The 23,886-nt window shown below is 39.1% G+C and overlaps 1 protein-coding gene across 1 annotated transcript in view; it reads right to left on the bottom strand.

Moving 5' to 3' along the window:
• The window catches only part of GDA (guanine deaminase), a 33,015-nt gene extending 9,436 nt beyond the window's left edge, over positions 1–23,579 (bottom strand). The window contains exons 1-11 of the mRNA XM_005504218.3: positions 23,322–23,579; positions 16,354–16,442; positions 14,528–14,699; positions 11,844–11,931; positions 10,445–10,550; positions 7,620–7,647; positions 6,101–6,208; positions 4,956–5,063; positions 2,743–2,840; positions 1,870–1,937; positions 1,208–1,354 (exon numbers count right to left, since the gene is read on the bottom strand). Coding sequence (XP_005504275.1) covers positions 1,208–1,354; positions 1,870–1,937; positions 2,743–2,840; positions 4,956–5,063; positions 6,101–6,208; positions 7,620–7,647; positions 10,445–10,550; positions 11,844–11,931; positions 14,528–14,699; positions 16,354–16,442; positions 23,322–23,444 — 1,135 coding nt within the window. The 5' untranslated portion in view covers positions 23,445–23,579. The remainder of the gene's footprint in view (positions 1–1,207; positions 1,355–1,869; positions 1,938–2,742; positions 2,841–4,955; positions 5,064–6,100; positions 6,209–7,619; positions 7,648–10,444; positions 10,551–11,843; positions 11,932–14,527; positions 14,700–16,353; positions 16,443–23,321) is intronic.
• Positions 23,580–23,886: the final 307 nt, after the last annotated feature.

The following is a 23,886-nucleotide window of genomic DNA, read 5'->3' as shown; positions in this document are numbered from 1 at the left end:
CAACAAAGAATTGCTCATTTAAATTTCTGCAAACCATACTTCTCCAGGCTACTGGAAGATTGTACAAGTAATTTATATTTTATTCTTGAAAGTGATTCAGTAAGGATCGTACAGCTCAAGATCAATACATAAAACAAACACATTACTAAGCAAACCTAAGAACCCAGATAAAACAAGCACAGGAGTAGCTGGGAAGGGAAACCAGACATGAGTTCAGGATTTTTAGAAGTTTTCTTTTCCATATCTCAGCTAATTTATTTTCACCCTTGATGAGAACAGTATATATTATGGGAAAAAAAAAAAATCTCTGTTTTTGTCCCCTGTCCATTTTCTGTTTTCTCTGTTTCCCCATAACACTCTCCAGAAATTCAAATACAGTCCCAATAAGACCTTTTTGATGACATTTTAATTACATCTTTCAAACTTTCAATAATAACTCCCAAAGACGTTTTCTGACAACCACAAAAATGTTACACGGGAAAGACCATAGCAGGTAATGCGTTCATTTCTGCTTATTGATGCAGTAATAATTTTTTTACTTATGTGTGAATTTGCTCTCTACTAAATAATGCAAGTTCCGCTAAAATTTTGCTAATTGTGCAAATCAGAATGTTCATATCATTCATGACAAAGCACATCAGTGAATAACAGATACACCATATGACTATATTTTGTAGATGGAACTATGTCTTAAACAACCACAGTGCACATCCTATTTAAACTTCATGCTTTTCTATGACTGAGGACTGATTTGCATGAAATTTTGATTTGCTGGAAAGATGCTAGAACTCTCACTGAGAGTTCAAAAAGCAGAAACAAAATCAGAAACTGATGACACAGAGGATGCACAATTTTATAGTAATTGCACAGCTTTTCCTTCTTAGTGTTGGTGTTTACAATTGATGTGATAAATATACAAGCACTATCGATAAAAAAATCTGAGGATTTTTGCAAAGAAAATGTACAACCCTGAAAAATCATTAATATTCTATTATTAAACTCTCAACATCAATATGAATGCTCTTCTCTAAAGAGCCTTGTATGGGCACAACAAACTGAAGGATATCTCTGCCCAGCAGATATCATTTTAGACTTCACTCTAGCACTAGAAAATCTGTGAATTCAGACACCTTTTAAAGACAAGGAGACATAACATCTAAAAAGAGCTGCAGCTCTCTGTGCACATCCTAAATAAATTTCTTCTTACCTTGGCTTCCTCCTAGAGTGGCTAGTTGAAAAGCTTCTTCAAGAGTTAGTCCTGTTTCATTCACTTTATTGATCTGAAGGCTATTAGATGCTATCATTGTTTTCCTGATGGCATCAAGCATAGAAGCTGAATATCCACCAGCAACATCTAGAAGGGATCAGATTCTTAGAAGCAAGCTTTTGTGAATAAATCTCTGGGTTAAATTTATATGAGCTTTAGTTAAATGTTATGAAGTAGCAGATGGGGTAAACATGGAAAGTTTACAGCTAAGCGAAGTCTCAATGTATAATTCCTAATAAAGGTGCTCTCACATACAAAGTCAGGTAAATAGAACACAACTCAGAATAACAGAAACCTGAAAACCTGTTGTTCAAGACCTGATTACTCTTACAACAGTAACAAAACTTTCTTCATTTATTCTTGTTTTTTTTCCAAACACGTTTGGACCATTTCTAGATTTCAGTACTCTAGAATTCAGTACTCTAGAAGTAATTAAAGAACAAAAAAACAAGCAAACCAACCAACCAAACAAACAAAAACCCAACCACAAAACAGGTCTGTAAGTTGGAGACATGCTGACTTTTAAATATGAACAAGTAGGCATATTTTTTTTATCTCCCAATGGTTTCCAAAAGAAATCATTTTTACAGCAAACTACTAACCTGTGCCAAGGCCAAGCTTCACGTTGTGTTTCAGGACCTTTTTCACATTTAAGACGCCAGTGCGCAACCTGGATTGGAATAATACATGTGTTATGTGTGATACACACAGAGGAAGCTCAGGAAGAGAGGCACTGCAGAACCGTTTCATGACAAAGGCTCTCAGAGTGAGTGCAACAGATCCGGCTTATTAAACTGAGATACTGAGATGGAGAATCTGTGTTCATACATCTGAAAGATGGGGTTTGATTACTAAAAATAAAGGCCTTTTTTTTTTTCAGTTAATAAAACACAATTTTATAGTTATTTGTTGAAAACGAGCTCTCAGTATTCCTGTGAAAAAATACAAATTTTTTCTAAAGTATATTCCAGGAGATGGGAGGTCATTTAAGGAGCTCCAGTAAGTCATCACAAACAAGATATTGTTTATGTTAAAGGAAAAAACTGACTGTTAACATTTAGCACAGCATACTGGCTGGATACCATACAGTATTGTATTTCTGCTTAATAAAAAGAAGACTGTATAGCCCATTGCCATTTCCCAAAAACATATGTATATCTGGGGGGATGTGAGATGGCCTGCATCTGTCATTGATAAAAAAGTCAAAAGAAATAAAGTTTAAAAAATAAATTTATACATATTTATATATAAATATAAGTATATGACTATGCTGAAAGATCACAAATTAGTCCAGAGCATACCACACAAAAGTGAAGCATGAATGGTCATGCTGAATTTGATGTGTCACTTCTGGCGGAATGAGGAATCATATAAATCACCCTGTAACTGTAGACTAGACTCAGGTACTATGTGAACAGCAGCTTTATTTAATTGTACGCTTTTTTTTTTTCTTGTTTTTTATTTTTTTAACTTACGAAAAATTAGAATTGGGGCAATGTGAAATAGCAGCTCCACGAAGACTAAAAAGTTTCAGCTCTTCTTCAGAAAGATAACAAGCATGAGCCATCACCGTCTAAAGAAAAACAGAATCACCCATTTTACTCGATATTGCATTTACTTCAGTGCCTGTGATTTTTGCTGCACTGTTTTTAATAGCCAAAAGGACACCTGTTACCATCAAGGGAAATTAATGAACTTCTTGAATGAAGCTCTTGAAATCAACAGGGGAGAAGCTCTCATTAACTTTCTTCATTTATTACTTTAAGAAGATAGAGTGCTGACTCTTGTAGTGACTGCTGTGACCTGAGAGCTGCAAGGAACAAAAGCAAGAATTCCCCAGTTGCCTTAGCACTGTAGTAGCCTTATGATTTGTACTTTGTAGCTAACACAGAGATTAAGTACTGGGACTAGGAGAACACCAGATACAATGGAAGATGTATGTATTCTTGCCATTTTTCCCATTGTCTCTCCTGAGGTTTGCACCAGATAGATATATATCATCTGGAATATTCTTTAATTTAAATAATCTAATGGTTATGCAACTGACTACTGACCTTTTTTGACCTACACAGCTGACTTTAAAAGTGAGTTCACAAGCAGTATAGGCAAAACATAGAAGTATAGAATACTATTATTTAACAGGACATAAACCAAATAACTCCAGACAAATCTACTTTGAATTATTCCATATGCCAAATGTCCATTCAAAGAGAAGAACAAGAGCTCTGTTAGGCCTTGCAATGTGCTGATAAAAGTGAGAAAAGCACAGGGACTGTTTTCACTGAGCATCTCCTAATAGCACTGTACCATTGCAATCTCTACTCATAAATTTCAAATGCAACTAAAACTGCAGTGAGAATAGCCACATCTTAAGTCAAGGACATGCATGTGGTACCTGCTGAACCACATCTCTGCCAATATGTGCTTTTTTTTTAAAAAAAAGAAGGAAATATTTCAGCCACATGTCTGAAAATCTTACTTTCAAAACATTAAAAAAAAAAAATATGGTGTCTTAGTTTTGGTGGCTGGGGAGAGGGGAATGTCCTCTGTTTTGTTATGCTTGTCTTTAGTAGAATGCTGCCTCAAATAACAAGGATCCTGGCAGCAAAAGGCAGCAGTAACCCTGATTTTCAGTGACCATTTTCAGTGCTGTGCATATAAAAGTCTGATAGAATTAAGGCTAATGTTTTTGGAGCACTAATATTCTCTCTAGTACACTGATGCAATGAATCAGAGCACACAGGACTGTGCAAGACAACAAAAGCTAATACTGTGTGCATAGTTAAGTAGTCTATATTGATTTCTCAGGTAAAAATGACTGTAAATAAGTAATTTACTGGGAGGACATTTTCAAAGTCAGAAATGGGAGTTCAGTAGCTAATTCCCAAAGAGTCCCCAGCTGCCCCTTGTGCTTCTGAAAACTTTCTCCTAAAATTTCAAACCAGTTTGACTGATGTTTAAGCATTCTGACTGTAGTTAGGCTGTTCATATTCACCCTTGCATGGGATCACAACTACCTAACAAATTGTGCCCTGGTGCTCCAACCTGTACTTGGTGTGGGCTGGTATCAGAATATCTTGTATTTAACTCGTCAGCAAAAAGCTTTAATGAACTTCATCTCTTCAGGCAACTATGCCTCTCAATACTTGGTAAAATCAGCTGATGAGATGAGAGTGCTTTTGGAGAGCTGGAACATTAAAGTGTACCTGTCTGTATGTGAGGTTCACACAAAGAACAAAACAGGACAAGCAGCTTTTCTGGAAGAAACTGCCAAAAAATGAAGTTGATCCTACCGTAACACCATAGAACAAATCTTGAGTCAAAACCAGTGTGTAAGAACACTGCATTACTGCCAAAGAATTACCAGCTCCTAAAACAGCAGCTTTACCTAGCCTCCTCCTGATCCCACTGCCTCAATTCTCTTTGGAACTCTTGGAAAATGGATCATGGAGCATAAACTACTTTTATCACTCATTTCCCCTCAATGCTTAGGAAAAGTTTGGCTTCTTTAAAGTTCCAATAACTTGACCAACACCTGTGCAACAGAGAATAAAAAACCTATTTGCTTTCATCCAGAGGTCACTGACCTTGACAAAACAATGCAAACTTTTCATGTAACTAAAGATAACCATCAAGTTCTCTACAGGGATAAATCTAAGCTAGGCTATGGAGGTTTTTATGCAGTTACCTTGCTAGTAAGCAGCTTGTTTTTATCATACAATTCAGTGTAATTTTGGTAGGCAGGAAACATATTCTCCACAAGTTTGACTTCTTCTTCATTCTCACTTATGTGACTCTGCAATAAGAAAATATATAGCAATAAGTGTTTTAAATAGGATTCAAACTGACATCACAACATTTTGAGCAACCTATTGGTGTTAAACATATAAAGATAGAAACTAGCATTTATGAAAGCCTGTAGTTAGATCTAGTCCTAGGGTTTCTCTTTTCATCAGAGAGGTCTCTGGGACACAAAAGAATAGCTTCATTTGTTCCTTTAAAAGTGGTATGAGATGGTTGGCTTGGATAGTCCATCCCAGTAGCTTGGTGACATAATGGTGCACTTGGTGTCTGGCAAACGTTAAAATAATAAATAACACATATGAATGTGAGGTAGAAGAGAGAACCAGCCTACCACAGAGTAGACTCTGGGATCAGAGCAACATACAGGTGGCTGCTACCTCTATCCTCAGATGGGGTGGTCTCAAATAAAATATGGCTCCTCCCATACTCCCATTAGAGAATATATTTTCAAAATGTCCACTTCTTAATGGCAATGTATTTCTAATGTAGGATAGCTTTAAACAGTATGTGTTTAGAACTGTGTAACCATAAAGGTAACACCTTGAATTTTCAACAGACCTGTAAGCTTTAAAATATTTCTGCTTTAAATACACACATCATGACACTGGAAATCCTACAGCTATGTTAACAATGGTAAATAAGACACAAAGATGAGTAATTCTTTTAACGACTGAAATCTGCTCTGTACAGAAGCAGCAGAAAGCAGAGACAGACGTAACAGCCTTGGGCTAGGGAAAGCAACCTTTAGCAACCCAAGGGCTGCTCTAACCTACGATACTGTGTGTTGGTCTCCTAGTGACCATGCACTGGGGCTTGTTGAATTGCGCTTCCTTCCATCTATGAGCCTTCTCATTTCCTGGCAGGTCACAGTGCTCTTGCAGAGTGCCATTAATAATTTCAGAGGAATTTAAAAGACAGGCTCCCGGGTAAGAATGTGGATTAAGTGTTTTGCTGAAATTATGAAAACTACTGGTCTGTATACTGTCTATCCAAACCATTTAACTTGTATGCAGAGCTCTCAGAGCTTACCTGCACAAGGAGATCATGAGCCTGTGCTAAATCACCAAGTGCACACAGCAAATCTTCTGTGCAGGAAGGGCCAAAGCGGGGGGTTATTACAGGTTGTACTCTTGGATACTGAAAATATTAAAAAGACATGATTGGGCTTCTCCATCTATATATCACTAAGCATAATTAAGAAAAGCATTTACTCAACAATTACATCTTGTCTCCATTGCTTCTTGCTTATTCCATCTTTGTCAACACAAATTAAGCCGTATAGTCATTTCCTCATTTTTATTAGAAATTTCACCACACAAATAATCAGTTTTTTTTCTGAAAACAGCTTTAATGAATCTTAGTAAATAAGTTATTTTCATTAGAACTCTTTCATTGAGTTACTGAGTTTACTAGACTTCAGGAGAAGCACTGGATGCTTTTTCATATTTGCTGATAGTCCAATATGCATTAATAGAAATAAATCACATTAATGACCAGACCTTTTCCAAGTCCCACTTATGTGAATATCAAAGATGTAATGATGCAAAACTGCAGAGTTCTGTAAAACCAAAGCCTTTTTCTTGTTAATCTTCTCCACTCATGACAGCAACAAGCTGTCCCTGTATTCCCTGGATAGAAGTATCAGTAGTATCACTAGATATCCTATACAGTAGGAAACAGCAGGGAAGACACCAAGACTAGAGCTACAGATGTTTACATTACACCTTGCTCTTCTGGATTCAATTTTTATTAAAAAATAGAGTAGGGCATTTCAGCTCTGCTTTCAGTCACAGGCAATATCTGTGCATATGGCACCACTGGAAGACAGTATACAATAACTTGGTTTGCAGTCACTTACACCATCTCGCAGATACAAGGAGGTCAGGACTTCTGCAGATTAGCCAATTTACTCTACTAATACATGCGATTTAGGTATTAAATTCTAGGCACCTGTTTTTTGAATATTTTGAGATACAAATGTCAAAAAATAAAGCCATTGGAAATAAAATGCTGATAAGAAAAGCAGCCCTGCTCATCATATTGGAGCATAAATCTTTATTTTTCCTCAGGAATGTAAACCTGAATTTCTTTACAAATGCACTTGAAGACATGTGCTGACCAAAACCAATAATTTGGTAATGGATGAGTAATTGTACTGTAAAAGCACTCATTTATGCTTGTGAGGACTTCTTTTACTGGTCCATTTATATACCAGAGAGTGATTGACCGACTTCCACTTGTCTTTCACAGAAAATTGTCATTTCTAGGAAGCCAAATATTTTAAAGTCAATAGAGAACACACACAGAACATCATTCTGCTGTGCCGTGATCACACAAAACTGAACTTAGTCTGCTCCAAGTCCATTTCTCAACAACATGGCCAACAGAACGTTTTTCAGACTGATGGTATCTGTCTGCGACACAGAAAGATGTGTATTTATTCATTTGTCACTAAGCCAACAGAGTTTTTCAGTTGGACTAACTATTTCATAAATTCACACAGCATTTTCTGAATACAGAAGTGAATACAAAGGAGAACTCTACTTACTTTTTTTTCCAGTAGTTCTTTAACAAACCTGAAAAAGCACAGAAATAATATGTTATAAATTTGTCATCTGTGTTAGGAATTATGAAAAATACAGAAAATATTTACTTAGATACTCTATTAAGCATAGCTTTTCACAGAAAGTTGGGCCAGATTCTCAGATGAAATTTTAAAAAAGCAACACAATGGAGACGGGATAGTTACACAAATCTATGCTAGTTGTGAATTTGACCCTGAATATGCAGATTTTTTTTCATTTGCAATAATTAATGTTACACCCACAGTAATTGCTTGGAGTTCTCCCTGAAAACCCAATACATATTACATTAGCTTCATTGAAAACATCATTTTAAACTACAGCTGCAACATTAGAGGAAAAAAAAAGCTCATATTTGTCCATCCATGAATTCAAATTACAGCATTAAATATAATCTATTATTTAAAGTCCTATTTTTAAAAGATACTGCAGTATTTCATACATCACTTACAGTAGTTGCATACCTCATTCAATCAAAGGACCCTTGATTTCCTGGAAATGCTTATATTAATGTTAGTGTATAGATTGTCTACCTCATGGAAAATACAGTATAGATTTACTTACTTTGTTTAATAAAAGAAACTACCTCAGGGACCTCTATAAAAAACCTCAAGCATTCAATATGAATAATGCAGGTAAGCAAATAAAACTTCTTCTGACTTTGCAAGGAAGAAATTATTTGAAAATTCATATGTACACTTCATGCAAAGAATTTCTGAAAGCCAGTGTGAGATGGGTTCTGGACAGGATCTCTGTGAATTTTTATGTCATAGTTTATATTCAGAAAAAGCCATTGTTTTGGTTGCAAGAAACATCAAATCAAATTTCATCAAAATTTCATCAAATTTCCATCTTCAGATGGAAAATAAAATAATGCTAGAGGCTAGATTCACAACATGGAAGCTGGTGCTAGATCATCACCTGGAAGTGAGAGATCTAAGCTGAACTTCTGCAATGACCAAAGGCGTTTGAGCTCACCATTGTCTAACTTTGAGAGACATAATGCAATGTAAATTAGGTGTAATCTGTCTGTCTCCCCTCTTATTGATTCACCTGATCTAATAAAATATTCACTGGAGCAGAAACTGTTACACAAGTATAACTCTCAGGCAATAATCCAAAACCTCCAGATAGCTGTTTTCTTTCTTTGTCACATCCTTTGAACAGAGTCAGCACTGTTTCAAAACTGAAATACCTTGCTCAAAACAGCTTATGCCTTGTTGGCTCATGTACTTTTCCGTAAGGAAAGAAGCTCAGGTTCAAACCACTGTCTTCTGTAGCAGAACAGATCTGAGCACAAGTCCTCTTCTTTCCAGGTGACTACAACTATTAGTAGCATACAACATATTCTAGATTTCAGTTTACTAACTTTTTGTTCAATTTTCTTTGCAGAAGAAGGGTAGATTAAAATTCTTAACTGGAATTTAGACTTAATATATGAAGCACTTGGAAATTTTATATTCTTTCCATGCACACAACATAACTACTTCCGTAGGTTAACTGTAAAGAACTGAAATCAGTGTAATACATTTTCTGAAAGTGTGACACCTTTCTTAGTTTTGTTGTGGTTTGGGGGGGGGGGGTGGTTTTTGTTTGTTTGTTTAAAAAAAAATATTGCATTCTTAAAAAAAGAGCTTTTTCATCCCTCTGCTATTGTATGGCTGAGATTCAGGCCTGATAAGGTAAGTGTTCCTGATCCATGTTGACAAGCACACAGCTCTTATTCAAAGCAGGCACACATTTGTTATTAACACAATCACATGAAACGGGAGTTGGAGGCACAAGATAGGTATTTAAGATAAAGATATTTAGATAGTTCTAAAGCTTTGAAAAATATTGGAACTGGAAGTTCTGGCACATTCAGGCCCATTCAGCAGAACTCACGCTGTGTTATGAAAACTGGGGATTTATGTGAAGGAAAACAGATGGTAGTAGAGAACAAACAACTTACACTACATGTTTTAAAAATATATGTAAACATAAACATCATTAGAGTCCCTGATCATTTCTAACTTTTACTGGCATTCTTCTAGCATGATTTGCAAAAATAAGGTAGCAACTTCATACAAGTTCCATAAAATGTTTGTATTACTCTTTGGTATTTTTTGGCATGATATTTGAAACATTTATACAAGTAAATAAACAATCCCATGAGAAAAGCTGTATGTCTGCTTAAGCACTTTCTGAGCATGGATGCAGAAGACAAGGGAAAGCTAAGACAGCAGTCTGACATGCTCTCCCCTTGAGTCCCCTCCATCAAGTACATTGCCGTGATTGATTCTCCCTCACTCAGCTGCAAGTTGGAGTGACTTCACCAGTGCTATGCTGTAGGAAAGGAGAACCACAGTATGTTTGAAATGGGGTATATGAAAGCTGACTCCTACAACTTGAATAAAGCTTTATCCTAAATGGGGGAAGGAACTAGCTCAGAAGTTAATAGTGGTGAAGGAACCAATTGTCACACCAGCCTGACAGGTCACATCACCTCCACAGGCAGAGCTGTAAACGGAAAAGAGAAGGCAGAAAACAGACAACAACATACACGTATCCCCTCCAAGCCCTAGAGCTGCAGCTTCTCCCTTTCCTTGCCAGAGCTAGAGAGAAAATGCTTGGGCTGTGCAGAAACTGGGTACACAGAAATTGCCATAAATGTAGGAAACAATATTGTTGGAAGAAAAAAAACCTGTTCCTAATAAATTTACACCTGTAAGTTCTTAGTTTCACATTCACTTTTCAGATGTATGAAAAAGTCTTCTTTCTAAAGGTTGTGCCCTCAACTTAATCACCTTACCTTTCTGTCTCGTGGACAGACTCAGCAGTAATCTCTTTGTATTGTGGCACACTGTCATTCATATCCATGCAGACTTTTCCAACAAATGCTCGTTGACCAAATTTATCTGTTGAGATGCATAAGAATATAAAACTCAGAATCAATGGTTATCAAAAACTGCTATCAAAGCCTGTACTGAAATCAAAATAGCAATTTACACCCCAGCCAGCTTCACTCCAGATGACCAGAATTTATGCTCTTTTCTTAGCTTTAATTTGGAACCATTGATGTGACTTTTAAGGCTAAAAAGGAAAGAGAAAAAACAAACAAACAAACAAAACCCAACATTAGAATATGAGTTCTCCTTGTCCACATTAGTACCCAACTTTATAAAAGTTATAATTGAGGACTAGATTACTGTAGTTTAACCATAACCAGGATTCACATGGTAGCACATGAAGAAGACTGCTGTGAAGTAGAGCACAAGAAACACAAGTATCAAAGTACAGTAACTGTAGTAGATTATTACCGTGAGCTGAGAAAAAGCATAAAGATCTCAGCAAACTGCCTCTCCTTAAGAGAAAGTAACCAGGTTCCAAAATGCTTCTCATGTTGGATGGAGAAAATTACCAGAGCTATTTCTAGCTATTTATTGAGATTAATTGTTGCTAGGACTCAGAACTCATGTGTAAGTCTTAAAAGGAATGTAGATAATATTAAATCCTAAGCTTTTAAATATGTTTCCTCATAAGACATCTTTTGCATGTTTTTACTGTCAGAGATGTTGAACACAATGGCTTCGAAGTTTTGGGTTTTCCTACAAAATCAGAAAGACTAGGGAATTTTTAATGGAAACTGAGATCCCCATTAAATTACTGTGCTTTAGGAGCTGGCTGAGCCTTGAGAAATCCTGCCAGAATTACATCGCTTTCCAACAGCAGGCTCTTGTAATGGTGAACAGAAAGGAGGGATAAGATACTGACACAAGTCCCACTGTTTGGATTTTGGAGGGTGTGTGGAGATTTTTGATGTTGGTTCTCAACTGAAACTTCAGAACATCATGAAATTAGCACACTGACCACATCTCTTGTCATTCAGCCTTTTAATCCTCTAACAGCAAAAAGCTGGAAAAAGCAGAGACCTGCAGATGGAGGATAACTCCAGCAGACCTAATTCAGGCTCATCCAGCAGCTGATTTGGGAATGAAGAGACTAGCAGAACACAACTGTAGGAAATAGGTGGGTAAGGGAACAAGTGTAACTAGGGTGGATTTTGGGGACATAGTACAACAGATACAATGAATCAAAAACCAGATTAATAGAAAGACAGATCCCTAGCTAGCATAACACTTCAAAGCTCTCTTTCCTTCAACTAACAGGGTCTCCACAACCTCCTTCAAGACTCACTCTGTTAGTCTTACCTATAATTTCAGCAAGGAGAAGAGAAGTATCTGTGTAAATTGTTGCAAAGTAACAAGCTGTAGTCGTGCCATTCTTTAGGGTTCGTCTCTGTAAAAATAAACCAGTTTTTACTGTCTGGAAAAAAATTAGCCACGCTGCCAAAATGCAGAACAGGCAGTCTGATTTCAAACTGCGAGTACATTTAATTATTGTGAAATTGTGCAGTAAAGTGGGAAGGAAAAATATAGGTTTTTAATTTCATAATAGCTTTTTTAAGTCTGAGTGTTAAAAATTTAAAATTTCCTTTTCCAAATTCATACAGGATTTTAACAATGGCTAAACCCACAGAAATCAGTCTATATTTCCTTCACTCAAACTGGAAATAAATTCTGACTTGTGTCTAACTTGAATTATATTTAGAAATATTTCTAAATATATATATGTATATATATATATGTTATTTCCTAGTTTTGAAAGGTTCTCCAATTTTCACAGTGAAGCACTGCTTATCTAATGCTAGCAAAGCAAGGCTTTTGCGAAAAAGTAGTGAGTTTCATTTGTCCACCTGATGTGGCTGGGAAAAACAGCCAGGTTTTCATGTGTAAAAAACCTTTGCTATCCCTGAATAGAAAGTAAAAAACTCTAAGGTAAAAGGAAACTGAGAACAACTGCTCAGAGTGCAATTAAATTATTTATTTAATTATACCATCTGAAAGGAGAGGGTGGTAGATACCTGTTCATATTACTTTTGAGGGACATAACAGTAAATGAAGAAACATTTAAAGTTACTTCAAGTTATGACAAAATTTATAGCTTCACTTGATCTTCGTACTAATGCATACTATGTTGACTAACCATCCAACATACAGGTTTAAAGTACATTTTTGGATTTTGACTACAATGTAGTTCAAGATTTTTTTTTGCTTTAATGAGACAGAAGGTAAGACATCCAATGCAACTTTTGGAAATGTCTAGAGCTAATTATCTGACAAACATGAAGCCAAGCTCTGTCTTTTTCATACTGTATTCAAATTGAAGCCAATAATTAAGAAAATGTCTTTAAGGGTTCCTAAAATTAGTCTCAAAAACAACAATGTCATTACTGAGACAAACTAGCTTTGTCTTTCTTAGCTTTTAAAACACCAAATTATCTATTTCTGGATTCCTAACATCATTGATAAATGAAATCTAAAAACATTTTGTTCCCAAAACATCAGCATGAAGCACTGGCTTTCGTGAAATTTGAAAGACCAGACAAGGTTCCAGGTAAAAACTGGCAAATTTCACCTACTTTCTTTCTTTTACCAAGTGCAGAAAGTGTTTATTGGAAACAGAATTTTCTTTTGAAGAAAATGATTGTGATTTCATTACAATTCCAAAAGTTTAAAGATGCATATGAAACAATATCTGTTCCCTGCAAATTTAGTCCTGTTTCTAACAGTTGAAGATTATCAGCCGCATCAAACACTGCAGAGGAATGGGTATTCTGTAGCATTTGAGGCTGAAGATGTTCTCCTGACCTTGTCCTGTTTGATACATACAGCCTAACAATTGTGTTGATGCTCCCACAACAAACTTCTGTCTCTCACTGGCAGTTCTTTTCCAGGCGATGTTATTAAACACCTTGCATAATGAGAACTATATCTGTGCTGCTGTCACCCAATCCAAACGGATGGAGACAGTACGTTGAGGCACACAGCTAGAGGGTGAGATCATCTTTATGTTTTATGTAGCTGAAGTTATGCGTGCCTGTCACTAGAGTTTATGACCAAGCTGCTCCTACATGTTTTTGTTATGACAGATGGCAGAAAGTATTTTTTTTTCTAATTTGTGTCACAAGGACAGCAGAACTATTTATTTCAGAGTCACTATGTTCTTATTTTGATAACACATGTTGTCACAGTATCAGACAAATGCAAGGCAACTTATGCTGGTCAAATCATTTAATCTGTTGAAGATATTTCAGTCCACATATTAAAGGATGCATTTCAGTTATAGGACAGAATAATTACTCTGCAAGATGGCCTAGCTGCTTATTGTTCATCAAGTGGAATTTGACTTTAAAGGCTTAATATTTTACAGAACCAGTCTAGGTCAAACACAGCCTCTCTCTGTGCCACAACACCATTGTCACATTTCATGCAAAGACCCTGCATTGAAAGATATTCCTGCTACAAGGACATCAGCTGTAGAAATGTCTTCCTTAATTACTGCAAAACACCCCAAATCTGTTGTCTGTGAGAAGCATTTTCTTTTTCATGCAGTCCTTGCAGAAGATATTTTCATAACACAGACTGTTTGTGCAATAAAGCAAACATCTTCTGATGTTTTTTCTTTTTTTTTTTTTTTTGTTTTTAATTATGCTTGATTATTTCTCCATTGAGGCTGTCAGTAACTGCTGGCTATACTAGCTCTGAGAGTACTCTTAAATGTTGGTCATCATACTCGGATATTAAAAAAGACGATAAACAAGTGGGTTGTTAACCATGAGATCGAATTGTCTTACCAGCAACAACAGAACAAGGCTGGAACTTAAAGGGGACAATCTCAGCTGGCAATTAGAACTGTGGCTGTACCGTTAGTTTTATCTGGTTTTCATTAGTTTAAAACATGCTTTACTACTTCTGCTGACCTTCTGAAAACATACATGTATTTCACAAATATGAATGTCATCAAGTAGTTAAATGATATTTACAGTACTTACAACAACTCTGGTGTACACTTCTTCTGCAAAATCACTGTCTTTGTATTTGGCTTCTGTTGGGAAAGTGTAGGTAGTCAACCACTGCAAAAGAGGTAGATCTACTCTCGTACCAGTAAATGAATACTGAGGGGCATGAATGTGTGTATCAACCATTCCTGGCATGAAGAATTCACTAGGTAAAAAAAAGAAAATTATAATAGTCTAAGATGTCACATTTTTTTCTACAGTAAGTAGTTTTGCTTTAAGCCATATGTTTGAGTAAAATCCACCAGAGCAAACAGCAAGCACATATTAACTTTCCTCTTTCAGCATCAGCCTGTCGAACTCCTACTATACTTCTACTCATACTCCTCTTACAATATGAAGCAGCTGAATGATAACTTTTACACAGACATAAATAGCTAACTGAGAGAAGAACAATATAGGAGCTTGAAAAATCCAACTATCTTGGATATTTACCCAGACTAAATACCAACAAATAAAGCCAAACCAACTTTGTAATAACTAAAATTACTTCAGTGTAGAACCCACCTGAAAATGAGAAGATTTGGGCACAGTACTGCTTCCTAGCATGGAAATATTTGGAATGCCTCTAGCTGTCAGTCTATTAGATGTACAAAGCTGCAACTTTCTACATCCCAGTTTTCCTCTACATTTTATATGTGTGTATGTATATATGCAATCAATTAATTTGAAAGGCTAATGTAAGAACAGTCATTGTGTCTATAAATGCAGACACAGAAACTGGTGAAAAAAAATCTGCTTGATATCTTGACAAGAAAGGCATTGTTATGATGGAACTGTAATAATTTTTGTTGTCATACAGTGTTCATGCAATAACAGGGATTAATATATCCACAGCACCGAGAAGTTGTATAATTGTTTTAGTTTGTGCTGGAACTCCATGCAGTATAGAATTTCTCTCACTCCTCTTCCATTCTGCTTCACTACTGAATGAACAGTGATTTCACCTCTTCATTATTCCCCTTCGTCCTGTTTTCCTACATGCTAGAAATACTGAAAGATCTTTCTCAGTCTGATCCATATTCCCAGAACCTTCCATTTTCCCCAGGCTATTTCAAGTGCAGAAAAACTCTTATGACTCGTATGATTAGCCTTCCAACAAAGCACACAGACTTTTTAACAAATGAGTGCTAAAACCATGCTGCAGCACTAGATTCTAAGCCACAAATCATTTACAGTTGTGCTACTGCATGCAAAGCATAGTAGGTGCAATCCAAAACTACTTCACCAGGAAGGCGGGGGATTTCACTAGCTGAAAACAAAAGAAATGCTCTACTTGTAGGACATTTAGAAATCCAAGGTTCTGTGTTTAGAAGGTCTAAATCTTCTAATTTTGTAAGTTTTATTAGGGAGCATGTCAAAGCCCAAGCAATTGAATTGCAGTGTTAGTGTTAACTACATTACTTACTCCAGGGTTTTGAGCTAGTTAGGCCCACTGCTGACAAAACTAATATAAAATGCAATCTCAAGAAAGAACGTCATTTACTTCTGCACGTACAGAAGAGGTCATGTATGAAAGCTAAGTACAGCATATTGTTCTGTGCAGTGTAAATCAGCCAGCACAATTCAGCCATTGACGCAGTCCCAAACCAAGGAATGCAAAAAGCACACAGATCATCCACCCTCCAAATCCAGGATGCAGGTAGCTCTTGGGTTAAGAGCTCTCACAGAGCTGAAAGGAAGTTTTGCCCATGAGACTGGGTTTAATGTGGTCCCTGCTTAAATCCATTCACTGAAACTCACATTACTTCACTTGGAGAATAAACTGTATTTGCTGAAAGTAACCTAAACAAAACACATACTGGTTACTCAGTTCTCTTATGTCAGACGTTTTGAATCCCCACTTCTTAGCCAGTTGCTCTTGCTGATCAGTTTGTTCCAAAAACACAATCTAAAAGAAAGAAATCATAGTTAGTTACTTTAAATCTGTCTCTCTCATCAGTTTTACATAAAGGCAAAACAAGTCATATCTTAAAAGAATTTTACAAAGGTGAGAGGTTTGCATTGAAATATTAATACTTGTTCTTCCTGATTATCAAGCATGATTTTGAAATACCTAGTCACAGTTCTCTGAATTACCACACCCATCTCATAGCTTCTAAGAAAACAAGTCATCCTCAAGTAATACACAGGCAGAACCTCACAGGCTCTAGTGTTCACTACAATTTCTGTAACATGCCACCATGCCAGCAGTAAGGTCATTCATTGTGGAGGTGTGCAAAGGCCTTATGGGAATGCAATTACAGTATGCAAAACCGGAGGGGTTAAATTAATTGCTTTGCCTAGGACTGACTGGCACTGAGCTAAGTATTTTCTGATTTTCTGCTCATGTCATTAATTGTTGGGGTTTTGGTTTCTTTGTATTTTTTAAGTGCCTAGGAAGAAGAAAGAAATTGAGAGAAAAATGCAGAACATCTTTTCAGTTTCCAGAAAAGACTAAAAGCTTGCCTAAGGTCTTTGTTTGTTGGGGAAAAAAACCTGCAATATGGAGCCTAACTCCCCCTTTGAATCCTAGATGACATCGACTCTATTGCTGCTGAGTTTCTGCTGCCAAGTCAAAATTTTAGCACAATTTCTGTTAATTTTTAAATTTCATGGTATTTTAATCTACCACATGACTCTTGGCAGCTGAATTCTCAACTCTTCAATTCTCTGGTCTGGCAATACTAGGCATGACAACTCTTCAAGAAACAAGGAGCAGGGGGAGAGTCTAGGAACTGCAGTGCCTGCTGCAAGCTCCAGGATGGAAGTTTCCATGACACTTGACAGAGCAGAGGGACCCTGCCATCGCCCCAGTCTGTCTGTCCTGGGCTTTGAGCAGCTCTTGACTAACCACAGCTTCTGCCAGAAACCACCTCATGGTCTTCTAACCCCTTTGGTATAAAAGCTTATTCCTCTAAATTCAAGGAAGTAATCTTATTGCTATCAGCATCCTTCTCCTCCTGTGAAGATTCCCACGCTGAGGGCCTGTATCACCGTCATGACAGCAGTTTCTAAGGCAGCAATTAAAAAAACATGTAAAGGCAAGATCAAATAGCTGTAAAAAGGCAATAGGAAGGAACTTAGGAGGGAGATCAAGAGGACCAAAAGAGCACTGTTTAGCAGTCATTTGCACACCGTTTTTTTTGTGTGTATGGCATTACCTTTTGCTTTTTCTATTTTTTCTATGGAGAAAAATAAGCAAAGACTGCTAAACTGTAGACAAGAAGATTTTGGCTGCCTAGCCTTTAAATGCACTTATGGCTTGTATGATTTAACCTTGTTTAATAAGCAAATGTTTTAAAATTTTAGTCAGGAAAAAAAAAGATATTAAAATCACGACAAATAGATAAATACTACACTAGCAAAAATTGCAAGAATAATGTCCCTTAATACTTCACAAAAAGCACCATCTCTCTCCCTCTGAAGAGGAATATTTGGACTCCTCAGCCAGCTTAATTACCTATATATCTGCAGCAGGCTTAGAATACAGACCTACTGAAATTTCTGATGAGCAATAAAAAAAGTATCATTTAGATGCTGAAGTAAAAATGGATGCGGAATGAGTAATGTTAGAGCTGCTGAGGAAAAAAAAAAAAAAAAAAAAGTAAAAAGAGAGAGAGAGAAATAAGAAACACCAGATGGCAAATTCTGGAAACAGGCGTTGCCATGGTAAAGAAGTGGCTATTATATACTCTTAGGGTGTAGATCAACAAAATTCCATTCATGGAAGAAAGATGAAAATATGTTTCAAGGGAGCTGGATACACAAAACCAATGCTGAACCTGACACCTGGTCCATTGTTGTCATAGAATCATAGAACCATTTTGGTTGGAAGGGACCCTTAAGATCACCAAGTACAACCATAACCTAACTCTAGCACTAAACCAAGTCCCTAAGAACCTCATCTATATGTCTTTTAAACACCTTCAGGGATGGTGACTCAACCACTTCCCTGAGAAGCCTGTTCCAGTGCTTCACAACTCTTTCTGGGAAGAAATTTTTCCTAGTATCTAATCTAAATCTCCCTTGGTGCAACTTGAGGCCATTCCCTCTCATGCTATCACTTGCTACTTGGGAGAAGAGACCAACACCCTCCATGCTACAACCTCCTTTCAGGTAGTTGTAGACAGCGATAAGGTCTCCCCTCGGCCTCCTTTTCTCTAGAATAAACAGCCCCAGTTCACTCAGCCACTCCTCATCAGACTTGTGCTCCAGGCCCCTCACCAGCTTTGTCGCCTCCTCTCAAATCTCTCCAGCACCTCAATGTCTTTCTTGTAGTGAGGGCTCAAAACCAAACAGAGGATTCGAGATGAGGCCTCACCAATGCTGAGTAAGGTGGCACAATCATTCCTTTCCTGCTGGCCTGATACAAGCCAGGATGCTGTTAGCCTTTTTGGCCATTTGGGCACACTGCTGGCTCATATGCAGCTGTCTGTCAATCAACACCCCCAGGTCCTTTTCTTCCAGGCACTTTCCAGCCACTCTTCCCTGAGCCTGTAGCGCTGCCTGGGGTTGTTGTGACCCAGGTGCAGGACCCTGAACTTGGCCTTGGTGAACCTCATGGTTATGGATGAATGAGTAAGATATCTATACTCTTTTCAAACAAACGTCTCAACAGAACTCCTTGGTGACCCAAGAGATGTTCCCACTTGCTTTAGGATGAAATTAGTTTGGCCACTTTTCTAACACTGCATGCTTTAAGGTCTTTGAGGTCTCAGGCTTGGATATTTGCTTAAGTATTTGCTTGCACATTCAAGGTTACCAACCTGGTGCACCAGTCACCTGCCCATTAAATTAGTTCCAGATCTTAACACTGCAAATGCAAGAAAAAACTCTACAGCAGAGTCACTACAGAGTCAAGGGAAGTGTACTGGGTAGACTAAGACCTTCAGCTTGTAAAGAAGGGACAATAACCAGGGCTTGGGAAAGGTGTATCACAAAGAGCAGGATCAATGCCTGCTAACCCGGTGCCCAAACACTTCAGTTAGTTCTGATGTGTCACACATGTGATGGAACTGAAGGATTCAAAGATGAGGAGCTGAGACATCTCTACCTTGGTGTCTAACTGATACCTTTTTTATTCCAAAGGATGCCCAAAGCTCCTCCATCAATGCATAGCTGGTACTCTAAACTATGTATCAGCCCTGATGCAGTAAGCTCTGACGGCCTTCAAGCACCATGGTGAAAATATTTTTCCTATCAAAAGAGGGAAGGTGGATGATACTGGCTGAAGAAACACAGTTGTTTGGTTTTGTTGGTTTTGGTTTTTGTTTTTTTCTGATCCAGCAGTTCCTATGTTACTTTGTTTCTGGCTATGACATTAATATATGAACATAAGTTCATCCTTCTTTCCCTCCCACCTGTTTCTCTTCCCTCCCTGCTCCCACACTGCTTAACTGAGTTTTGCAATTAAAGACATGATGTCTGTTTCTTGCCTGGATCCCAAAACTGGAATGTGAGGATAGATGAGAGACACGAGCACTTACAACACTCAGCTCCTGAACGAATAGCCCAACCTGCTGAGAAAGGCTAATTAACAAACTCCAGATGGATATTACTGTCTTGGTATCTTCTTCCTTGTATAGCTAATACAAGCCACTTTTTATACCAGCTGGCTTAAACCAAACACCCAAGTTTGGCAGTACTTAACAATGTTAACTCTTATTCCACAAGTCTTGTGCTTTTCATGCCTTCAACAGGAGCTTTTAGCCTAATACGAATACTTGCTCTATTTATTTAACATTCTGCTCACTGAAGTCAATTAGACCAACATTTCAATGATAACTCATATTTTGCACCTATTTTCTTTACCCTGAGTAATACTACTCTATTTGCCATTCCTCAAGAGCAGCCCCACGCTGCTCTGCAAACCACTCAGTTAAACAGAGTCCTTATTTTCTCACTTAACGATAACTGGGGTTTTCATACATGACAGCAGTGTTTTCGTTGCTAAAGCTGCCTTTTCATCTACAGGCAAACTAGAGATAGCTAACACTTCGTCTGTAAGCCTTTAGCAGCCAAGTATCCCCACGTGCAGTGGGGGTCTGGGCAGTGTTTCTGTGGAGCTGGTTGCATGCTCCCATCTTTTGGAGGACAGGCAGGACTCAGACCGGAGAACAGGACCTGGCTGTTCACAAAAGCCGATCTATTCACTCCATCACAGAACATGCAAGATTTTTCCATCATGGTGTCAGCAACATCACACAGAAGAATTATAACTATTTAGCTAAACTTGCTTTTTGGGGAGTGATAAAGAGTAAATTTGGACAATACAGGAAGCTGTTTTCACCATGTCCTTCTCAAAAAGTCGGCTCTTCAGTGATTCCAGTGGAAGTTCTATATGAGATTAAATCATGAGTAATAGGATAAAGGGTATCAAAACTCACTGTATCAGACCCTGTAATAGTAAAATGCTAAGAATTTCTATTAATATTAAAAAAAAAAAAACCCACACTAAAATCAAAGGCTTTTTTCCTGTAGTTGGTGGGAATTTCATTTTTGGGTAGAAGTGTTTACTGGATATTTTTTTTTAGCAGCTGCATGGGATTGTGCCAATTTACACATTTACACAAAGAAAACAATAGCCAGTGAATCCTTGTTCACTAGGAGAAGTGAAGAGAGTGACTAAGAGCACAAGTCCCTAGGTATACTTTACTAAAATACCTATTTTTCAAGAAAAAAATGTAAAGGTCTTAATTTCCTAGGGATGCTGAGTAGGGATTTTTTTTCTGGAAAACGTCATTAGAAAGGGTGGGATGAATCACAGAATGTTAGGAACTGGAAGATCATCTAGTCCAGTCCCCCCACTGGAGCAGGAACATTTAGATGAGGTTACACAGGAAGGTGTCCAGGCAAGTTTTGAATGTCTCCAGAGAAGAGACTCCACAACCCCCCTGCGCAGCCTGTTCCAGTGCTCTGTCACCCTCACTCTGAAGAAGTTTCTTGTCATATTTAAATGGAACCTCTTGTGTTCCAGTTTGTAACCATTGCCCCTTGTCCTATCACTGGTTGTCACTGACAAGAGCCTGGCTCCGTTCTCGTGACACTCACCCTTTACATATTTAAAAACATTAATGAGGTCACCCCTCAGTCTCCTCTTCTCCAAACTAAAGTAACCCAGCTCCCTCAGCTTTTCCTCATAAAGGAGATGCTCCACTCCCTTAATCATCTTTGTTGCCCTGTGCTGGACTCTCTCCAGCAGTTCCCTGTCCTTCTTGAACTGAGGGGCCAAGAACTGGACACAATATTCCAGATGTGGTCTTACCAGGGCAGAGTAGATGGGGAAGATAACCTCTCTTGACCTCCTAATCACGCCCCTTCTAATACACCCCAGGATGCCATTGGCCTCCTTGGCCACAAGGTCACAGTGCTGGCTCATGGTCACCCTGCTGCCCACCAGGACCCCCAAGTCCCTTCCCCCTACGCTGCTCTCTAATAGGTCATTCCCCAACTTCTGCTGGAACCTGGGGTTGTTCTTGCCCAGATGCAAGACTCTACACTTGCCCTTGTTATATTTCATTAATTTTTTCCCTCCCAACTCTCCAGCCTGTCCAGGTCTCACTGGATGGCAGCACAGCCTTCTGGGGTCTCAGCCACTCCTCCCAGCTTGGTGTTATCAGCAAACTTGCTGACAGTGAAGTATGAGTTTCTGCCTCCTGCACCTGATTTACATAAACAAACCCCTTTTTTATACAGCTCTATTGTTTTTAGTTGACATCAGCCAAAACATAGTTTTGTAAGTTATTATTCCCCTCCCATGCATCAAAAACACAGCTTCTCATAGCCTTTGCCATGCCTTGCAGCAGGCTTCTCATGAGCTATAGGAGGGCTGTCTTGAAACAGGCCTTCATGGAGCCCTACAAACAGAGAAAACAAAGACTGTAAGAGCTCAAAGTGTGCTTGGCGCAGATTCCAAATGCTACTGAAGCCTGACACACTGAAGTCTGTTACTTAGCCTCAAGAAAGAAAACAACCTTTTTCTGTGGTATATAGGGTGCCTATATATGTCATTGAGTCTATATGGAACTAGCAGTCTACCTACACAACGGGCACTGTGAAACTGAGTTTCACCTGTGATATTGTTAAGGGAATGATAAGCTTCCCTGCCAGAATCGATCCTGCACTATCAGTAAATGCTATGCTTGTTTTCAACTTGGCTTGTACCACTAATGTGCCCAACGTCATCATCTTCTTAACCCTTTATGGGTATGTGCCATGGTTTTTCTTGTCTTGGGAAAAAAAAAAGCCTCACTCAGACGGCTGTGCATGAGTGCAGGAGATGCACTGCAACTGCTTACAATAATTTTCATAGTTAGAGAATGAAAAATCTGATTGTGAAACTGAAAGAAACCTGAGATAATCCGAAAGAATCCCTGGTCTAGCATGCTGCTGTTTTCCAAATATTCAACACACTTCAAAAACAGGGTTAAGCTACCTGAAGACCCGTCCCAAGGAGATAACGTGCCATCCCAGTTATCTCCAGCTCCTGCAAGCACGAAATCCCTCCCTCGCGGCTCTTTTGCCGACAGACACCGAGTACTTCGAGTGCGAAAATTTTCCACTTTCTCTCTACAGACCGGCGGAGGCGACTCTGTCCCTCACCACCCCCGGACTGGCACTCGGGACCGAAAGGTGTCATTTTCACCCCGAGCCAGCGGGACACCGGGGGTGAGCGCGACAGCTGGAGACCATCGCACCGGAACGGTGCCACTAGCATCTCTCCAAGCCTCCCCCGGCCGCCTGGGCTGGTCGCCCCCGCAACGCCCCTTCGCTCGCCTCCCGTTCTCACCGTCCCGCTCTCGTCCACCCCCAGGAGGTGTCGGTGGAGGATCTCCATGGGCGCGGCGGGGCTGGAGTGCACGAAGGTCCCCCTGAAGACGTGGGCGAGCGGCGGGCGCTGCGGGGAGCCCATGGCAGCGGCGAGTGGGCTGGCGGCCGTCGGCGGGGCTCGCTTCGTGGTGACGGAGGCGGCTGGGAGCTGCCACCCAGCGGGCTGTCCCCGCTCTGTGTCTCCCGGTACCGCCGGCGGCTTCCTGGAGCTGTCACCATTTCCCCACCCCCTGGTGACTTTCTCTTCAGGGAGTGGTTTCGGCGGAGGGAGGGCGGCAGGCCGGGCCGCCCCCTTCCCCCGACGACGGCGGGCAGGAGATGCCCGCTAGCAGCCGGGACACGGCCCAGAGGTGCGCGGGGTTCTTCCCTGCCTGAAAACCATCAGCCGTCCCCATCGCCAAACCCCTCGTCCTGCAGGAATGGGTTCTCTGCCATGTAAGAGGCGCAAAAGCCGGGAGCAATGCCCAGTGTGTTTTGGGGTCCTGGTTGCTTTCTGGGAGGTGATGATAGAACTGACAAGGTGT

The sequence above is a fragment of the Columba livia genome, chromosome Z, assembly GCF_036013475.1.
Source record: "Columba livia isolate bColLiv1 breed racing homer chromosome Z, bColLiv1.pat.W.v2, whole genome shotgun sequence".
Taxonomy (NCBI): domain Eukaryota; kingdom Metazoa; phylum Chordata; class Aves; order Columbiformes; family Columbidae; genus Columba; species Columba livia.
Note: the sequence above shows the minus strand (reverse complement) of the source record. Positions and strands in the feature narration are given on the sequence as shown.